The following is a 20,213-nucleotide window of genomic DNA, read 5'->3' as shown; positions in this document are numbered from 1 at the left end:
CACTACATGTTATGCATTACTTAAAGAATGTGTAAAATAGCCCCTGAAGGGCCCCAATAAGTGTCACACAAAACTGTTCAGACTCTTTTTGCTGAAACAATACTGCCACCAAATGAATTGTTTTGGTAACTTCACTTGTGGCCAATTATACCACAATTAAAATGGCAGGCCTAAATCCCTTATTGATAACATTATTGTAATATACAATTGGGTTATGGTGGATTATGTTAATAGTTTAGGGTGGATTATGTTATTTTGTCTTTATCACGAATCTAGATATTATGACTCTGAACATTCATTTAAAGCCTACAAGGTGACAGGCAGGATATTCTCTGTAAAGTTGTTATTTGAATACACAGGCCCACTCTCATCACTGTATCAACAACAACAGAACAGCAAGTGAAGGAGAGGTGTTGCTATATATATATATATATATATATATATATATATATATATATATATATATATTTATATTTATATTTTTTAGACAGATCATATTTCCTCTCTCATGTCTTCTTAATTCCCAACTTTATGACACACTATTAAGCCAAATACTGTATTTTTGTAAAAGTACATTGAAAGTGAATTGAGTGAATTTTAGAGCAATCTTCCAGAGCGGAACAACAAGTCGAGGGGAGGGGTTACTGATCTTCTTAAAAGCTGTCGCTGTACCCTGTCATTTTCAGCACACCCGACAATACTGTATATATCACTCGGTGTTCTATGGATCAGATGGCCAATGAAGACAGTTTCCCCGATTTGAAGACGTTCTCTCCGATTTGCAGAGTTCGTTCTCACAGTGACACTTCTGGTTTCAGGTCAAGAATACTGTTGAGACTGCGAGGCGCACGTTCAGGTGAGTATTTCAATAGCCTACACGCGCAAAATATGTATAACCTCGTCCATATTTCGCAAATTTAGTTTTGTTTGCTGAAGTTTAAATAATAGTTAATTATTGCAGTCAAAATGAATAAAAATAGAACTTAATGGAAAACACTGAAAATGGTTGAACCACAGATGAAAGCAGAGTTAGTTAAAAGTATATTTGCAAGAAATTAAATGGCATGGCTTGACATGCATAGAATTCATAATTAAAGTTTTTGAATGCATTATGCTACACCTCTCTGTGATCAAATGAGGACATGCAGTCATTTTGATTGTGGGTTTATTATATATACAGTAAGGTGTATGTTTACCAACCAATCCACACATTTCTTGTGAACAAACTATAGTTTTGGCAAGTCGGTTAGGACATCTACTTTGTGCATGACACAAGTCATTTTTCCAACAATTGTTTACAGACAGATTATTTCACTTATAATTCACCTTATCACAATTCCATTGGGTCAGAAGTTTACATGCACCTAGTTGACTGTGCCTTTAAACAGCTTGGAAAATTCCAGAAATTATGTCATGGCTTTAGAAGATTCTGATAGGCTAATTGACATAATTTGAGTCAATTAGAGGTGTACCTGTGGATGTATTTCAAGGCCTACCTTCAAACTCAGTGCCTCTTTGCTTGACATCATGAGAAAATCAAAAGAAATCAGCCAAGACCTCAGAAAAAAAAAATTGTAGACCTCCACAATTCTAGTTCATCCTTGGGACCAATTTCCAAATGCCTGAAGGTACCACGTTCATCTGTACAAACAATAGTACGCAAGTATAAACACCATGGGACCACGCAGCCCTCATACCGCTCTGGAATGAGATGCATTGCGTCTCCTAGAGATGAACGTACTTTGCTGCAAAAAGTGCAAATCAATCCCAGAACAACAGCAAAGGACCATGTGAAGATGCTGGAGGAAACAGGTACAAAAGTATCTATATCCACAGTAAAAGGAGTCCTATATTGGCATAACCTCAAAGGTCGATCAGCAAGGAAGAAGCCACTGCTCTAAAACCACCATAAAAAAGCCGGACTACAGTTTGCAATTGCACATGGGGACAAAGATTGTACTTTTTGGAGAAATGTCCTCTGGTCTGATGAAACAAAAATAGAACTGTTTGGCAATAATGATCATCGTTATGTTTGGAGGAAAAAGGGGGAGGCTTGTAAGCCGAAGAACACCATCCCAACCGTGAAGCACGGGGGTGGCAGCATCATGTTGTGGGGGTGCTTTGCTGCAGGAGGGACTGGTGCACTTCACAAAATAAATGGCATCATGAGGAGGAAAATTATGTGGATATATTAAAGCAACATCTCAAGACACCAGTCAGGAAGTTAAAGCTTGGTTGCAAATGGGTCTTCCAAATGGACAGTGACCCCAAGCATACTTCCAAAGTTGTGGCCACTCCAATACCTTGACTGTTGTCCTTAAGCCATTTTTGCCATCACAAAGCCCTGACCTCAACCCTATAGAAAATGTGTGAGCAGAACTGAAAAAGCGTGTGCGAGCAAGGAGGCCTACAAACCTGACTCAATTACACCAGCTCTGTCAGGAGGAATGGGCCAAAATTCACCCAACTTATAGTGGGAAGCTTGTGGAAGGCTACCCGAAACGTTTGACCCAAGTTAAACAATTTAAAGGCAATTCTACCAAATACTAATTGAGTATATGTAAACTTCTGACCCACTGGGAATGTGATGAAAGAAATAAAAGCTGAAAAAAATAATTATCTTTACTATTATTCTGACATTTCACATTCTTAAAATAAAGTGGTGATCCTAACTGACCTAAGACAGGGACTTTTTACTAGGATTGAAGGTCAGGAATTGTGAAAACTGAGTTTAAATGTATTTGGCTAAGGTGTATGTAAAATTCTGACTTCAACTGTAAATATATATATATATATATATATATATTTGTTTTAAACATGCAAGGCATCTGATGCTCCTCATTGTGATTCCAGTCATAAACTTCAACTTTAAAACACTTACGTTTATGTTTTCTATCTAATATAGGCAGGCCTCAACATAAAAAGTCTAACAATGTATAATGTGTTGTTGTTGATTAACAATCAATCATGAATTATGATTTCCCTTATGCATTGTGGTAAAGTGAACAAAAATACTACTTAAGTCATTTTTGGGGGTATCTTATCTATACTGTACTATTTATATTTTTGTCTACTTTTGCTTCACTGCATTCCTAAAGAAAATATTGTACTTTTTACTCCACACGTTTTCCTTGACAACCAAAAGTACTTGTTACATTATTAATGCTTAGCAGGACAGCAAAATAATGAAATTCATGCACTTATCAACCGAACATCACTGGTCATCCCTACTTCCTCTGATCTGGCGGACTCACTAAACCGACATGCTTTGTTTGCCAATTATGCCTGTGGTTTTCCATAAATTAAAAAATAAAATAGTCCCATCTGGTTTGCTTAATATAAGGAATTTCAAATGATTTATACTTTTCTTTTGATACTTAAGTATATTTTAAACCAAATACTTGTATACTTTTACTCAAGTAGTATTTTACTGGGTGACTTTTACTTTTATTTGAGTCATTTTCTATTAAGGTATCTTTACTTTTACTCAAGTATGACAGTTGGGTACTTTTTCCACTGCCCTCAAGTTTTTCAATGAATGGATGTACTTGATATCATGAACTGACAATGACAAAGATAGCATAATGAGATCACGTTTCCAAGAGAGAAGTTGCTGAGTCCCCTTCTCTAGAATGGCCTTTATATAGAACTAAGGTGCCCAATGCTGCAGTGGTTTCCTGTTGTCATTTCTGCAAAGTGCACAGACCTTCAAAGAGCTATAATGCCTCTAGTCTTGATGTCCTATGGAGCTGTGTTCCTCTGAGGTTTAATAGGCTCTGGTGAGAATGGGCTGTTAATCGTCACAGTAAAGGCCTTGTTCTTTATTCCACATAGATTATTTCCTATAGAAGAAGGACTTTGTTTGTGAGATATTCCATATCGTTCAGAAGTGCATTATGAACACCATATCTGTATTATCACAGCTGTGTGGGTTAAATGTTCACATATTTCACATTGATGTGGTCATAAGGTTCTCATACAGTATGTACAATGTCAAGGCTTTCGCAAACAATTTACTGACATTAGTCCCCAGCTTTACCATGCCTCCTCTATCAAATGTCACATCAGTACATTATGTCTACTGACAGTCCACTTCCTGTCATCAGTCAACTTTGTTTTCCACTTCTGCCCTTTCAGAGTAGTCTAGTTAAGTGGATCTTGAATTCATGCATGCTACAGTACAGCTGTAGGATCTTAATTTGAGCCAGTTTGCTACAGCAGGAAAAGAATCCTGCAGCAACAGGAAATGTGAATGATTATGTGGATTATACATTTGTAGGGGTTGATACATTTTTCGTAAGGGAAAATCAAGACAGAAATGTCTAAACGGAAATTAAATTTCGTTTTAAACCTCAAATACACAATATGTTTTAAATGTCCTGCATTGCAGGAAACTCCTCCCGCAACAGGGTGTTCAAATTAAGATTCTACATCTGTATATTATCATCGTCTGTATCTAGCCAAAGTCTGCCGATTGGTGTCTGTGTGATATGGCCTTGCCTTGTTAATAAAAATACTTGAAACTAAATGATCTAGATCACATTACCTAAAACCAGAAATATTTTGCAGACAAAAGTCGGGTTATGTATTGCCATCATTCATTCTTTGCACTTTATTGCAGCAGGAAGTGTGATAACACATGTAGAGTAATAGCAGGAAATGCTGGCTATTGTCTGGTAGTTTCTCAAATATCCACAAGAGGGGGGGAAAGCTCCTTTTGTTGGAGCTCATTTCCTGTGTCTGTTGTATCTCACTTGTAACTCAGGCCAACTTGTTTTGAAACGGGTATATATACAATACCGTTCAAAAGTTTGGGGTCATTTAGACATTTCCTTGTTTTTGAAAGAAAAGCATTTTTTTGTCCATTAAAATTACATCAAATTGATCAGAGATACAGTGTAGACATTGTTAATGTTGTAAATTACTATTGTAGCTGGAAACTGCTGTTTTTAATTGAATATCTACATAGGCGTACAGAGGCCCATTATCAGCAACCATCACTCCTGTGTTCCAATGGCATGTTGTGTTAGCTAATCCAAGTTTATCATTTCAAAAGGCTAATTGATCATTAGAAAACCCTTTTGCAAATGATGTTAGCACAGCCAAAAACTGTTGTGCCGATTTAAAGAAGCAATACAACTGGCTTTCTTTAGAATAGTTGAGTATCTGTAGCATTAGCATTTGTGGCTTCGTTTACAGGCTCAAAATGGCCAGAAATGAAGAACTTTCTTCTGAAACTCATCAGTCTATTCTTGTTCTTGAGAAATTAAGGCTATTCCATGCAAGAAATTGCCAAGAAACTGTAGATCTGGTACAAGACTGTGTACTATTCCCTTCACAGAACAGCACAAAGGTCTCTAACCAGAATAGAAAGAGGAGTAGGAGGCCCCAGTGCACAACTGAGCAAGAGGACAAGTACAAGTTTGAGAAACAGACGCCTCACGAGTCCTCAACTGGCAGCTTCATTAAATAGTACCCACAAAACACCAGTCTCAACATCAACAGTGAAGAGGCGACTCCGGGATGTTGGCCTTCTAGGCAGAGTTCCTCTGTCCAGTGTCTGTGTTCTTTTGCCCATCTTCATCTTTTCTTTTTATTGGCCAGTCTGAGATATGGCTTATTCTTTGCAACTCTGCCTAGAAGGCGAGCATCCCGGAGTCGCCTCTTCACTGTTGATGTTGAGATTGGTGTTTTGCGGGTACTATTTAATGAAGCTGCCAGTTGAGGACTTGTGAGGCGTCTGTTTCTCAAACTAGACACTCTAATGTACTTGTCCTCTTGCTCAGTTGTGCACCGGGGTCTCCCACTCCTCTTTCTATTCTGGTTAGAGCCAGTTTGCGCTGTTCTGTGAAGGGAGTAGTACATAGCATTGTATGAGATCTTCAGTTGCTTGGCAGCTTCTCGCATGGAATAGCCTTCATTTCTCTGAACAATAGACTGACAAGTTTCAGAAGAAAGTGCTTTGTTTCTGGCCATTTTAAGCCTGTAATCAAACCCACAAATGCTGATGCTCCAGATACTCAACTAGTCTAAAGAAGCTCAGTTTTATTGCTTCTTTAATCAGCACAACAGTTTTTAGCCGTGCTAACATAATTGCAAAAGGGTTTTCTAATGATCAATTAGATATGAGATATGGCTTATTCTTTGCAACTCTGCATAGAAGGCCAGCATCCCGGAGTCGCCTCTTCACTGTTGGCGTTTTCAGCTGTGCTAACATACTTGCAAATGGGTTTTCTAATGACCAATTAGCCTTTTAAAATGATATACTTGGCTTAGCTAACACAACGTGCCATTGGAACACAGAACTGATGGTTGCTGGTATGGACCTCTGTACTCCAATGTAGATATTCCATAAAAACATCAGCCATTTCAAGCTACAATAGTCATTTACAACCATGTCTAAAAACTGTATTTCTGATCAATTTGATGTTATTTTTATGGACAACAAAATTGCTTTAATTCAAAAACAAAGACATTTCTACGTGACTCCAAACTTTTGAACGGTAGTGTATATTAAAGCAATAAGGCACGATGGGGTGTGGTGTGGTATATGGCCAATATACCATGGCTATGAGATGTTCTTAAGAGTGCCTGGATACAGCCTTTAGCCATGGTCTGTTGGCCATACACCACAAACCCCTGAGGTGTCTTATTGCTATTATAAACTGGTTACCAATGTCATTAGAACAGTACAAATAAATGATTTGTCATATCCGTGGTATACGGTCTCATGTACCACAGCTTTTAGCCAGTAAGCATTCAGGCTGGAACCACCCAGTTTATAAATATATATACAGTATGTGGTCTTCTAATGAATATAACAGTACAGGGCCACACATCACCACAATAAAGGCCTACATGGAAATGATCTTGTTAAGGCAGGGTAGCCTAGTGGTTAGAGCGTTGGGCTAGTTGGGCCAGAAGGTTGCAAGTTCAAATCTCCGAGCTGACAAGGTACAAATCTGTTGTTCTGCCCCTGAACAGGCAGTTAACCCAATGTTCCTAGGCCGTCATTGAAAATAAGAATTTGTTCTTAACTGACTTGCCTAGTTAAATAAAGGTAAAAATAAAAATATACCATTTATATATTGTTTTGCTTAATAAGAACTTGTCTTGAAAGTGTACTCTTTGTCTCTCATTTGAGTAACTCTGACCTTTCCAACTCAGAGTTGTTACGCTCTCTCAAATAATAATGGAAGGGGTTTCAGACTCTTAAAGAAGCTCTGGGAAGTAATGATTTGTTGTGATCATTATAGGTTTTTGCCCCTTCAGAATCAATGAGGGGTTGAATACTGTTCCTCCCTACACTCAATTAGTCATGTAATTACACTGTAAGGGAGCTAGGCAGTGTAGCACGCTGTGCACATTGTACCCTTTCTGGACAATACTCCCAAAATAGACATTCAGTTTGAATTTGACACTCCAAATTACTAAGTATCACACTTTCTGTGCCCTTTGCTACTGCATGTGTTTAACACAATGCAGCTGGTCATAATTGTGTTTCCAACATATCCAGCATTGCATTCAATCAAGGCCAGGTCATTATAACAATGTACTGTAGCAGTCAAAAGTTTTAGAACACCTACTCATTCCAGGGTTTTTCTTTAGTTTTACTATTTTCTACATAATAGTGAAGACATTAAAACTATGAAATAACACATATGGAATCATGTAGTAACCAAAAGAGTGTTAAGCAAATCAACATATATTTTATGTTTGAGATTCTTTAAAGTAGCTACTCTTTGCCTTGATGACAGCTTTGGGCACTCTTGGCATTCTCTCAACCAGCTTTATGAGGTAGTCACCTGGAATGCATTTTAAATAACAGGTGTGCCTTTTTAAAAGTTCATTTGTGGAATTTCTTTCCTTCTTAATGCGTTTGAACCAATCAGTTGTGTTGTGACAAGGTAGGGGTGGTATACAGATCATATCCCTATTTGGTAAAATGCCAAGTCCATATTATGGCAAGAACAGATCAAATAAGCAAAGAGAAATGACAGTCCATCATTACTTTAAGACATGAAGATCGGTCAATAGGGAACATTTCAAGAAATTTGAACGTTTCTTCAAGAGCATGTGGCAAAAACCATCAAGCGCTATGATGAAACTGGCTCTCATGAGGACCGCCACAGGATAGGAAGACCCAGAGTTACATCTGCTGCAGAAGATACATTCATTAGAGTTACCAGCCTCAGAAATTGCAGCCCAAATAAATGCTTCACAGAGTAACTGAGTAACAGACACATCTCAACATCAACTGTTCAGAGAAGACAGTGTCAATCAAGCCTTCATGGTCGAGTTGCTGCAAAGGAACCTCTACTTAAGGACACCAATAATAAGAAGAGAGACTTGCTTGGACCAAGAAACACAATGATTATCTCTGCATGTGTGGTTCCCACTGTGAAGCATGAGGGAGGAGGTGTGTTGGTGCATTGCTGGTGAAACTGTCTGTGATTCATTTAGAATTCAAGGCACACTTAACCAGCATGGCTACCACAGTATTCTGCAGTCATACGTCATCCCATCTGGTTTGTTCTTAGTGGGATTATCATTTGTTTTTCAACAGGGCAATGACCCAAAACACACCTCCATGCTGTGTAAAGGCTATTTGACCAAGAAAGAGAGTGATGGAGTGCTGCATCAGATGACCTGGCCTCCACAATCACCTGACCTCAACCCAGTTGAGATGGTTTGGGATGAGTTGGGATGAGTTGACCACAGAGTGAAGGAAAAGCAGTCAACAAGTGCTCAGCATATGTGGGAACTCCTTCAAGACTGTTGGAAAAGCATTCCACGTGAAGCTGGTTGAGAGAATGCCAAAGTGTGAAAAGTTGTCATCAAGGCAAAGGGTGGCTACTTTGAAGAATCTAAAATCTAAAATATATTTTGATTTGTTTAACACTTTTTTGGTTACTAGATGATTCCATATGTGCTATTTCATAATGTTGATGTCTTCACTATTATTCTACAATGTAGAAAATAGTAAAAATAAAGAAAACCCCTTGAATGACTAGGTGCGTCCAAACTTTTGACTGGTACTGCATATCATGTAAATGATTCTCAGACTACATTCTAAGAGAGTTTGTACTGTAGCAGTCTTGTTGGTTTCTCACCAAGGCTAACTGGTCTGGTAAGGTAGTATCAATGAACATCAAAACATGCTATGTTTGTGTGTTAATTACTATGGTTACAACTGGATTAGTTAAGGTAACCCCATTTTCTGGGACAGTACAACCCCTTACAAGGACCTGTAGTCACTGCAGTGTTGGGAGAGTGGAACCAAGGGAAGTGATCTTCCTCTGACACTAATCAATCTCTAGACTGGGAAGGAACTGAAAGTGAAAGAGGGGTAATCAAAGCAGTTGGCCATAAAAATATCATGAGAACGTGATACAGTATCTCTGTGCAGGCAGCTGTGTGGGTGCAGATGTCTGCTTCTAACTAAGATCAGTTCAGAGTGGTTCCGACTGAAGCGCAATATTAATTTGTCTCTAGCTGGCTGGGACTATTTCAATGCTGCTGAACAACATCACATAATTCCCTTCCCCTGAAATGATCTTCCCTCAGATGTCGTTCATATCCGGTCATCGATTTGAGGACTTGGCTGATATTCATTCCAGATCCATTCCATTCCTGTTTTATTGTCAATATTTTGGAGTCATATCCTCATCTTGAGTTGTGATGATCAACACATACAGAGGGAAGCTTCTGGAATAAAGACATTGAAGTTCAAACTTCTATATCTCCTCTGTTTTGAAGGGCCTGCCATTATGAAGTATTCTGTCTCCCTGCATAACGTTACAGTAAATAAGTATTTTTGAGTCGGTACCTCAGGCAGCGACATGAGAAGACATGTATTCCTGGGTTTACCCCCACTGACCTGTGGGGGAGGCAGGGAAAACACCTCAAAACATCTTCCTTGATCATCTTTCCAAGCCTAAAGCTCTCTGCTCCCTTGAATGTAAAATCGTGGCCCTGTGAGATGGCGATGCCAAAAGACTCAGCTTCAAACACACAAAGGGTCGCTTTGTAGGAGGGGTCTTTCATCACTCATTTCCATGCTGCCCTGGTTATCTTTGTAACCAGGGTAGCAGTCTGTGTTTAGTACAGTGTGACAGCATATGATGTCACAGACCAGTCTGGGTTTAGTACAGTGTGACAGCATATGACGTAACAGACCAGTCTGGGTTTAGTACAGTGTGACAGCATATGAATTAACAGACCAGTCTGGGTTTAGTACAGTGTGACAGCTTATGAAGTAACAGACCAGTCTGTGTTTGGTCCAGTGTGACTGCTTATGAAGTAACAGACCAGTCTGGGTTTAGTACAGTGTGACAGCATATGAATTAACAGACCAGTCTGGGTTTAGTACAGTGTGACAGCATATGAATTAACAGACCAGTCTGGGTTTAGTACAGTGTGACAGCATATGAATTAACAGACCAGTCTGGGTTTAGTACAGTGTGACTGCATATGAAGTGACAGACCAGTCTGTGTTTGGTACAGTGTGACAGCATATGAAGTGACAGACCAGTCTGTGTTTGGTACAGTGTGACAGCATATGAAGTAACAGACCAGTCTGGGTTTAGTACAGTGTGACAGCATATGAATTAACAGACCAGTCTGGGTTTAGTACAGTGTGACAGCTTATGAAGTAACAGACCAGTCTGGGTTTAGTACAGTGTGACAGCATATGAAGTAACAGACCAGTCTGGGTTTAGTACAGTGTGACAGCTTATGAAGTAACAGACCAGTCTGGGTTTAGTACAGTGTGACAGCATATGAAGTAACAGACCAGTCTGGGTTTAGTACAGTGTGACAGCATATGAAGTAACAGACCAGTCTGGGTTTAGTACAGTGTGACAGCATATGAATTAACAGACCAGTCTGGGTTTAGTACAGTGTGACAGCATATGAAGTAACAGACCAGTCTGTGTTTGGTCCAGTGTGACTGCTTATGAAGTAACAGACCAGTCTGGGTTTAGTACAGTGTGACAGCATATGAAGTAACAGACCAGTCTGTGTTTGGTCCAGTGTGACCGCTTATGAAGTAACAGACCAGTCTGGGTTTAGTACAGTGTGACAGCATATGAATTAACAGACCAGTCTGGGTTTAGTACAGTGTGACAGCATATGAAGTAACAGACCAGTCTGTGTTTAGTACAGTGTGACAGCTTATGAAGTAACAGACCAGTCTGGGTTTAGTACGGCACAGATTCTTTCATCACTGATTTCCATGCTGTCCTGGTTATCTTTGTAAGAGGGGTCTTTCATTACTGATGTCCATGCTGCCCTGGTTATCTTTGTGAGAGGGGTCTTTCATTACTGATGTCCATGCTGCCCTGGTTATCTTGGTGATAGGGGTCTTTCATCACTGATTTCCAATCTGCCCTGGTTATCTTTGTGAGAGGGGTCTTTCATCACTGATTTCCATGCTGCCCTGGTTATCTTTGTGAGAGGGGTCTTTCATCACTGATTTCCATGCTGCCCTGGTTATCTTGGTGATAGGGGTCTTTCATCACTGATTTCCATGCTGCCCTGGTTATCTTTGTGAGGGGGGTCTTTCATCACTGATTTCCATGCTGCCCTAGTTATCTTTGAAAGCCGATAGGCTATTTTCCCATATGTTTTTCAGTTGCTTATAAAAGGTTTATTTTGCTTTGATGTCTTTATAGATATATATATATAGTTATGACTCATCATCATGGGTCTGCATCTATTCTGGGTCTGCATCTATTCATTCTTTGTCCAATGACCATGGGTTACAAGTTCCAACATAGTAAAACTCAACCTTTAATACGGTATGGTGTGACTTTAAGTTACACAACAACCTGACTGTGCCAGGTCAGTGGCTCACTGTGTTTATCATACCTTAAAGAGTCTAAAAATACAAACTTGTTTCCGCTGTCACTTTCAAAACTATGTAAATGCAATTTCCATCCCAGTCGAGCTGACCCAGTTGTCAAACAGTAACCCAGCTCAGTTAATGTCACACTATTGGTCATTAATATCCGCAAGACCAAAAGGACATGGAGGATATTGTCAACATAACTTGTAATAATGCTGTTCACACATTAATGATTAAATACATTCAATTACATCATGTGTTGAAACACTGGCAGAAATTTAACATGGACTTTGACTCTCAAATATGACCTATGTGAGTATTAAGTATATGCAGCTACTTTAATAATGCAGTTCAGTTTTAGCACCATCAGGGAGAGTTAGCAGGGCACAAGTTTGCACCTTGTTCAGATTGCTATAATTTACTTGGAGTTCTAAATTAGTCATCAAGCTTGTTTGGGGCCATAAAAGGGCTAAGGACTTGTTAGGGGCCATAAAGGGCTAAGGACGTTAGGACCATAAAGGGCTAAGGACTTGTTAGGACCATAAAGGGCTAAGGACTTGTTAAAATCAAATCAAATCAAATTTTATTTGTCACATACACATGGTTAGCAGATGTTAATGCGAGTGTAGCGAAATGCTTGTGCTTCTAGTTCCGACAATGCAGTAATAACCATAAAGGGGCCATAAAGGGCTAAGGACTTGTTAGGACCATAAAGGGCTAAGGACTTGTTAGGATCATAAAGGGCTAAGGACTTGTTAGGACCATAAAGGGCTAAGGACTTGTGCGGACCATAAAGGGCTAAGGACTTGTTAGGACCATAAAGGGCTAAGGACTTGTTTGGACCATAAAGGGCTAAGGACTTGTTAGGACCATAAAGGGCTAAGGACTTGTTAGGACCATAAAGGGCTAAGGACTTGTTAGGACCATAAAGGGCTAAGGACTTGTTAGGACCATAAAGGGCTAAGGACTTGTGCGGACCATAAAGGGCTAAGGACTTGTTAGGACCATAAAGGGCTAAGGACTTGTTTGGACCATAAAGGGCTAAGGACTTGTTAGGACCATAAAGGGCTAAGGACTTGTTAGGGGGTTACTTGCATCTGTCCATGAGAGATTATCCTAACAATGAAATGTACCCTTACCTGCCCAGGCTTCATACTGTATGCTTGCTCAGTTCTATAGTGCAATGCCATTTACAGCCTTCTTATAGACTCCTGGCTGAGCATGAGATCTAAATACCCTCAAGTGTTTGTTCTCTGAAAGCCCACTCTGAAGTGTCTGCTGCCAGAGAAGAAAATATCAGCTACTATGACTCATTCCTTTTAGAACGTTGGCTAATTTCAACACTGCGCTTCAAAATAGACTAAACTGTTTTTTTCAGAGATTTCCACACAGCCCTCTAACCCACTTGTTCACCAACTTCAACCTCACATAACTTTCCATTCTGCCTCTGAACGTCGTGATGGGTATTGACACATGGAGTCTGGGGTGCAGAGAGAATATTTTTTTAGGTGAATAGCAGTAATGAAATCAGTCTGGCTTTAATGATGGTTGCAGAGCCCCCCCCCCTCTCTATCTTCCTCCCTGTGGCCTCAGGTTGCAGCTAAAAGCCTCAGTGGACAGGGAGGCTCCATTTGATGGTTCCAGACTGGCTCTATCAAGCCTTGCTAATGGAGATAATGGTTGTTGTGTCCCCTGCCTGTGCTCACTGGGCTGCTTCATGTACAAGAGGTTGGTGGCACCTTAATTGGGGAGAACGGGCTCGTTGTAATGGCGGAATCAGTGGAATGGTATCAAATACATCAAACATGGTTTCCATCTGTTTGATACCATTCCATTCGCTCCATTCCAGCCATTATTATGAGCCGTCCTCCCCTCAGCAGCCTCCACTGGCTTCATGGTCATGTCCACTGCAGAGAGGCATGCTGCAAGGAACACTGATGAACATTAGAGAGCCAGCTCCCTGCACAGGAAGGGTTAGAGGGAGAGAGGGAGGGAGATAGAGAGAGAGAGAGGAGGGAGGGAGAGAGAGGGAGGGAGAGAAAGAGAGGGCTAGGAGGAGAGAGAGAGGGAGAGAGGGAAAGAGAGTTATGAGGAAAAGAAAGGATCAGCTCACAAGGGTGATCATTTTCTTCCAGTCATGGAGCATGCTCGTGAGTCCCCTTTAGTCTGTGTGTCTGTGTCTGTGTGTCTATGTTTCTGTGTGTGTCAATGTTTCTGTGTGCGTCTATGTTTCTGTGTGTGTCTGTGTTTCTGTGTGTATTTGTGTGTGAGAGAGAATTTATTGTCCTTGTGATTGTTGTGTGTGTGCTGTTACAGTAGTTGGCAGTAGGAGTTCTCTAAATGTTCTCTGTTGGATACATTTCCCCTGGACTATGCATGAAAGAGGGTTGCCGAGAGACAGTTGGGATTGCTATCTACCCTACTTATTGAGGAGGAACCTTTTGACTTTCCCTCTGTGTATTCAGATCAGCTGTTTAGGGAAGACTGCCAGGCAAAAACCCATTCCTGTAATGTCATTTTGTTGGATTAGAGTTGTTTAAATAACTTAGCTTGTGCCTAAATTGTTTAAAAACCTGTTTTGTATTGTACTTATTTGATTATTTAAAGATACACAAAAAGCCGTATCACTTAGAGAGATTACCTCTAAGAATATTATATTCATCATCTCATAACATATTATATAGTCACAGCTAGTGACAGGGTAGTCACAGCTAGTGACAGGGTAGTCACAGCTAGTGACAGGGTAGCCAAAGCTAGTGACAGGGTAGCCAAAGCTATTGACAGGGTAGTCAAAGCTATTGACAGGGTAGTCAAAGCTATTGAAAAGGGTAGTCAAAGCTAGTGACAGGGTAGTCAAAGCTAGTGACAGGGTAGTCACAGCTGGTGACAGGGTAGTCACAGCTAATTACAGTTTAGTCGCAGCTAGTGACCGGGTAGTCACAGCTAATGACAGGTTCGTCGCAGCTAGTGACATGGTAGTCACAGCTAATGACAGGTTAGTCGCAGCTAGTGACAGGTTAGTCACAGCTAGTGACAGGTTAGTCACATCTAGTGACAGGGTAGTCACAGCTAGTGACAGGGTAGTCACAGCTAGTGACAGGGTAGTCACAGCTAATGACAGGGTAGTCACAGCTAATGACAGGTTAGTCGCAGGTAGTGACAGGTTAGTCACAGCTAGTGACAGGTTAGTCACAGCTATTGACAGGTTAGTCACAGCTAATGACAGGGTAGTCACAGCTAATGACAGGGTAGTCACATCTAGTGACAGGGTAGTCACAGCTAATGACAGGGTAGTCACAGCTAATGACAGGGTAGTCACATCTAGTGACAGGGTAGTCACAGCTAATGACAGGGTAGTCACATCTAGTGACAGGGTAGTCACAGCTAGTGACAGGGTAGTCACAGCTAATGACAGGGTATGATGACTCTGTGTCTTGTAGTGGATTACAGTCCGTCTATATTTAGTCAATGCCATTTGATAAGTTTAATTAAGTTTGCCACACTCTGTGAATGTCATAACATTTCACTGTTTGTTAACTCATGTCATAACTCCGATCTTAACTCCTAACTTTCTCTAGTGGAGAAATTGGACTGACACGGAGGGCTAGGTACATAGATCTCCCAGACAGAAATATAAGTCAAGTTCACCTGTGATACTACTGCAGTATTGATCTATGATGTGATGTATAGAAAGATAAGATACAAAGCCATGTGTCGTGAGTCTGTTATAGGTACAGTATGTATATTTCTTTACACATGATTTCATATGGTCCAGGTGGATTCTTAACAGTAGATTGTCAAATCAAATCATATCAAATTTTATTAGTCACATGCGCCGAATACAACAGATGTAGAACTTACAGTGAAATGCTTGCCGGTACTTACGGGCCCCTAACCGACAGTGCAGTTTCAAAAAATACGGATAAGAATAAGAGATAAAAGTAACAAGTAATTAAAGAGCAGCAGTAAAAATAACAATATATACAAGGGGTGCAGGTACAGAGTCAGTGTGTGGGGGCACCAGTTAGTTGAGGTAGTATGTACATGTAGGTAGAGTTAATTAAAGTGACTATGCATAGATGACAACAGAGAGTGGCAATGGTGTGGAGAGAGGGGGGGGGGCAATGCAAATGGTCTGGGTAGCCATTTGACTAGATGTGTTCTTAGATTGTGTTCTTCAATCTGTGTTTTACAATGCAAAACAGAATTTGTATATGGTATCATATGAATCAGGTTGTCCACATCTGCATAGCCTCAGACCACAGTGATTCAGCAGTGTTGTAGAAAACCCTGATGCTCAACAAGGCTAAAGGCTACCCTGTGGCATTACTTTATTCTGTCACAACCAACCCTATCCCAGAATAGATGTACTCAATGGCGGGAAATGTCGCACTACTTCCATTGGGGAATTAACCAATGCAGTCTAACAAATGTTATTTTGTCTCGTCTTACGTTATCCTTTCAATTGAACTTGTAATTGAAACAGCTTTAGTACAGTGTGACTGCATATGAAGTAACAGATCAGTCTCAGTCCAAACAGTGTAATGGACCAAAGTAACTGTAAGAATCGTGAAAATCAATGACACTAAGCCAACGGTTTTGAGCCAATCCACATCTTTAATGTACAACACATCAATAAGCTTAGCAGCATGTCTGAACAAAAACAATTGGATTCCAATTGTGGAAAATCAGATCTGTCATTTGCTACAGATAGTGGTAGTGATTTTTCAATGAAGACAAACAGTCCGACGTCGTCATGGTTTATTTTGACGTGGATGAGCAATGGGTGGGTAGACCTCTGTCTCTGGCTGTCTGCTGCTCCTCTCCTCTCTCTCATATTGAACCTTTATGTGATCATAAGCCCCGATGTCTCTGCACTGTGAAATATAATGCTCTCGATTCGCTCTGCAATGAGCTATTTTTCAAAATAAGCTAGATTTCAAAATAAGAGCCATCCAGACCAGGGAAAATAAACTACTTACAGACAGGATGACACATTGATTTGTATACAGTACATACAACATTTCAGAGTAGGAAGTGAAGTGGTCCAGTAATGAGAGATACCTGCTATCCAAACAAAGTAACAAAGTAACAGATATCAGTTTCAATAATAGTTTGCTTGTGGAGAAGGTCAAATCTAATCTGTGTATAAAGTAACCCATTCTGATGTGTCAATGTTAAGGTTTTCTCAACATACTTGTACCATACATACAGTATTTGTATGTAATCACTTTTGATTTGGGTATGTAAAATTCTCTGAAACGTTGAGGTTGCAGCATACTTTGAATTGTCCCACAATGGTGAGACAATTCAAACTATGGTGCAAATTGCACATCAAAACATACAGTTGTTTCAATTTTATGACTTAAAAAAAAAGTGTGTTTCATGCACAACTACCATCAAGTCTCTACCACTGGGATGAGGACATGCTTGCACCTCTCTGTCTCATATTTTTGCCTTTTTACCTGTGGCTAGCTATGGAATGGCATGCAGTAGTGGTATGTATCATTTCTTAAAAACCTCCATAACAGATAATATTAGCTTGGTCCATCACATAACATTCACATCAATGTGTACTGTACTGCAGCCGGTAATCTGAATGCACTCAATGACGAGCAACTAGACACACTCAGTGATGAGCAACTAGACACACTCAGTGACGAGCAACTAGACACACTCAATGACGAGCAACAAGACACACTCAATGACGAGCAACTAGACACACTCAGTGACGAGCAACTAGACACACTCAGTGACGAGCCACTAGACACACTCAGTGATGAGCAACTAGACACACTCAGTGACGAGCAACAAGACACACTCAATGACGAGCAACTAGACACACTCAGTGATGAGCAACTAGACACACTCAGTGACGAGCAACTAGACACACTCAATGACGAGCAACAAGACACACTCAATGACGAGCAACTAGACACACTCAGTGACGAGCAACTAGACACACTCAGTGACGAGCCACTAGACACACTCAGTGATGAGCAACTAGACACACTCAGTGACGAGCAACAAGACACACTCAATGACAAACTAGACACACTCAGTGACGAGCAACTAGACACACTCAGTGACGAGCAACTAGACACACTCAGTGACGATAGACACACTCATGACATCCCATCATTTCACAGTGCTTGATAGAGACGCTAGACCTTTGCTCTTCGGATCTAATAGCAATTACCTGTATGGACAAATGGCCCTGTCTGCTCCACTTAATCTATATGCAAAACAGATCCTATAGTATGAGACCAATCTGAATGTATCAAATGTTGTTCTGAAAATATTCACCTTAATGTAGACTACTTCATAGACAAAGTATGATCCTCTCTACTCTACAATACAGATTAGAACTATGGTTTTACTGTCATTTTAGACAGATACAGTCTAGGTAATATAAAACAAAGTTTACCAACACATAGGAACTCACCTCAAAGTTAGAGGTTAATAAAGAAATCATCTAAAAAGAGGAAGAACTAAGAAGCACCACATAAACAATAATTACCTTGGCTGAGATTGCTGGTTAATCATTTATGACTCGTTCCCTTTTTCCTCCACTTGGACATCCTGTTACCTTTTTGATCAATGAGTGAGGTATACTGTAATAACATAAATACATATATCCATTAGTCAATGAGTGAGGTATACTTTAATAACATAAATACATATATCCATTAGTCAATGAGTGAGGTATACTGTAATAACATAAATACATATATCCATTAGTCAATGAGTGAGGTATACTTTAATAACATAAATACATATATCCATTAATCAATGAGTGAGGTATACTGTAATAACATAAATACATATATCCATTAGTCAATGAGTGAGGTATACTGTAACAACATAAATACATATATCCATTAGTCAATGAGTGAGGTATATTGTAACATTGTAAAGACATACAGTACCAGTCAAAAGTGTGGACACGCCTACTCATTCCAGTTTCTTTATTTTTACTATTTTCTACATTGTAGAATAATATTGAAGATATCAACACTATGAAATAACATATATGGAATCATGTAGTAACCAAAAAGGTGTTAAACAAATATATTTGAGATTTTAGATACTTCAAAGTAGTCACCCTTTGCCTTGATGACAGCTTTGCACACTCTTGGCATTTTCTCAACCAGCTTCAACTCATCCCAAACCATTTCAATTGGGTTGAGGTTGGTTGATTGTGAAGGCCAGGTCATCTGATGCAGCACTCCATCGCTCTCATTCTTGGTCAAATATCTCTTACACACCCTGGAGGTGTGTTTTGGGTCATTGTCCTGTTGAGAAATAAATGATAGTCCCACTAAGCGCTAACCAGATGGGATGGTGTATAGCTGCAGAATGCTTTGGTAGCCATGCTGGTTATGTGTGCCTTGAATTCTGAATAAATCACAGACAGTGTCACCAGCAAAACACCCCCACAACATCACAACTCCTCCTCCATGCTTCACGGTTGGAAGCACACATGCGGAGATCATCTGTTCACCTACTCTGCATCTCACAAAGACACGGCGGTTGGAAAAATCTCAAATTTGGATTCATCAGACCAAAGTACAGATTTCCACTGAATGAATGTCCACTGCTAGTGTTTCTTGGTCCAAACAAGTCTCTTCTTCTTACTGGTCTCCTTTAGTAGTGGTTTCTTTGCAGCAATTTGACCATGAAGGACTGATTCACGACGGCCCTTTCTGCAAAGTTTTTGAAATTTTCTGTATTGACTGACCTTCATGTCTTAAAATAATGATGGCCTTCGTTTCTCTTTGCTTATTTGAGTTGTTCTTGACATAAATGGACTTGTTCTTTTATCAAATAGAACTATCTTCTGGATACCACCCCGACCTTGTCACAACACAACTGATTGGCTCAAACACATTAAGAAAAAATAAATTCCACAAATGAACTTTTAACAAGGCACATGTGTTAATTGAAATGCATTCCAGGTGACTACCTCATGAAGTTGTTTGAGAGAATCCAAAGAGTGTGCAAAGCTGTCATCAAGGCGAAGAGTGGCTACTTTGAAGAATCTTAAATCTAAAATATGTTTTGATTTGTTTAACACTTTTTCAGTTACTACATGATTCCGTATGTGTTATTTCATGGTTTTAATGTCTTTACTATTATTCTCCAATTTAGAAAATAGTAAAACTAAAGAAAAACCCTGGAATGAGTAGGTGTGTCAAACTTTTGACTGGTACTGTATATCCATTATCCATTTCCCTTCCTACTACTGGGCCTTTTTCATAATTGATACGAGCATAGAATAGTGATTAGGCCATACAGAACTACCTTTCACGTATTGAAACAATATACTTTTTGAACGGATTATAACCTAGTATTTAAAGTATTT

At 39.8% G+C, this 20,213-nt stretch overlaps 1 protein-coding gene across 2 annotated transcripts in view; it reads left to right on the top strand.

Annotated features, from left to right (window-relative positions):
- The first annotated feature begins 676 nt into the window (after window positions 1–676).
- Window positions 677–20,213, top strand: part of LOC135511891 (phosphatase and actin regulator 2-like) — a 76,363-nt gene continuing 56,826 nt past the window's right edge. Inside the window, exon 1 of one of the 2 annotated variants that reach the window (XM_064933402.1) lies at window positions 677–856. In XM_064933402.1, coding sequence (XP_064789474.1) covers window positions 724–856 — 133 coding nt within the window. In that variant the 5' untranslated portion in view covers window positions 677–723. Of the gene's footprint in view, window positions 857–13,927; window positions 13,999–20,213 lie in introns of those variants that run through there. The other variant, XM_064933404.1, reaches the window with a different exon arrangement.

This window comes from Oncorhynchus masou, chromosome 24 (assembly GCF_036934945.1).
Source record: "Oncorhynchus masou masou isolate Uvic2021 chromosome 24, UVic_Omas_1.1, whole genome shotgun sequence".
Taxonomy (NCBI): Eukaryota; Metazoa; Chordata; class Actinopteri; order Salmoniformes; family Salmonidae; genus Oncorhynchus; species Oncorhynchus masou.
The sequence above is the reverse complement of the archived record's forward strand: the minus strand, read 5'-3'. Positions and strand labels throughout refer to the sequence as shown.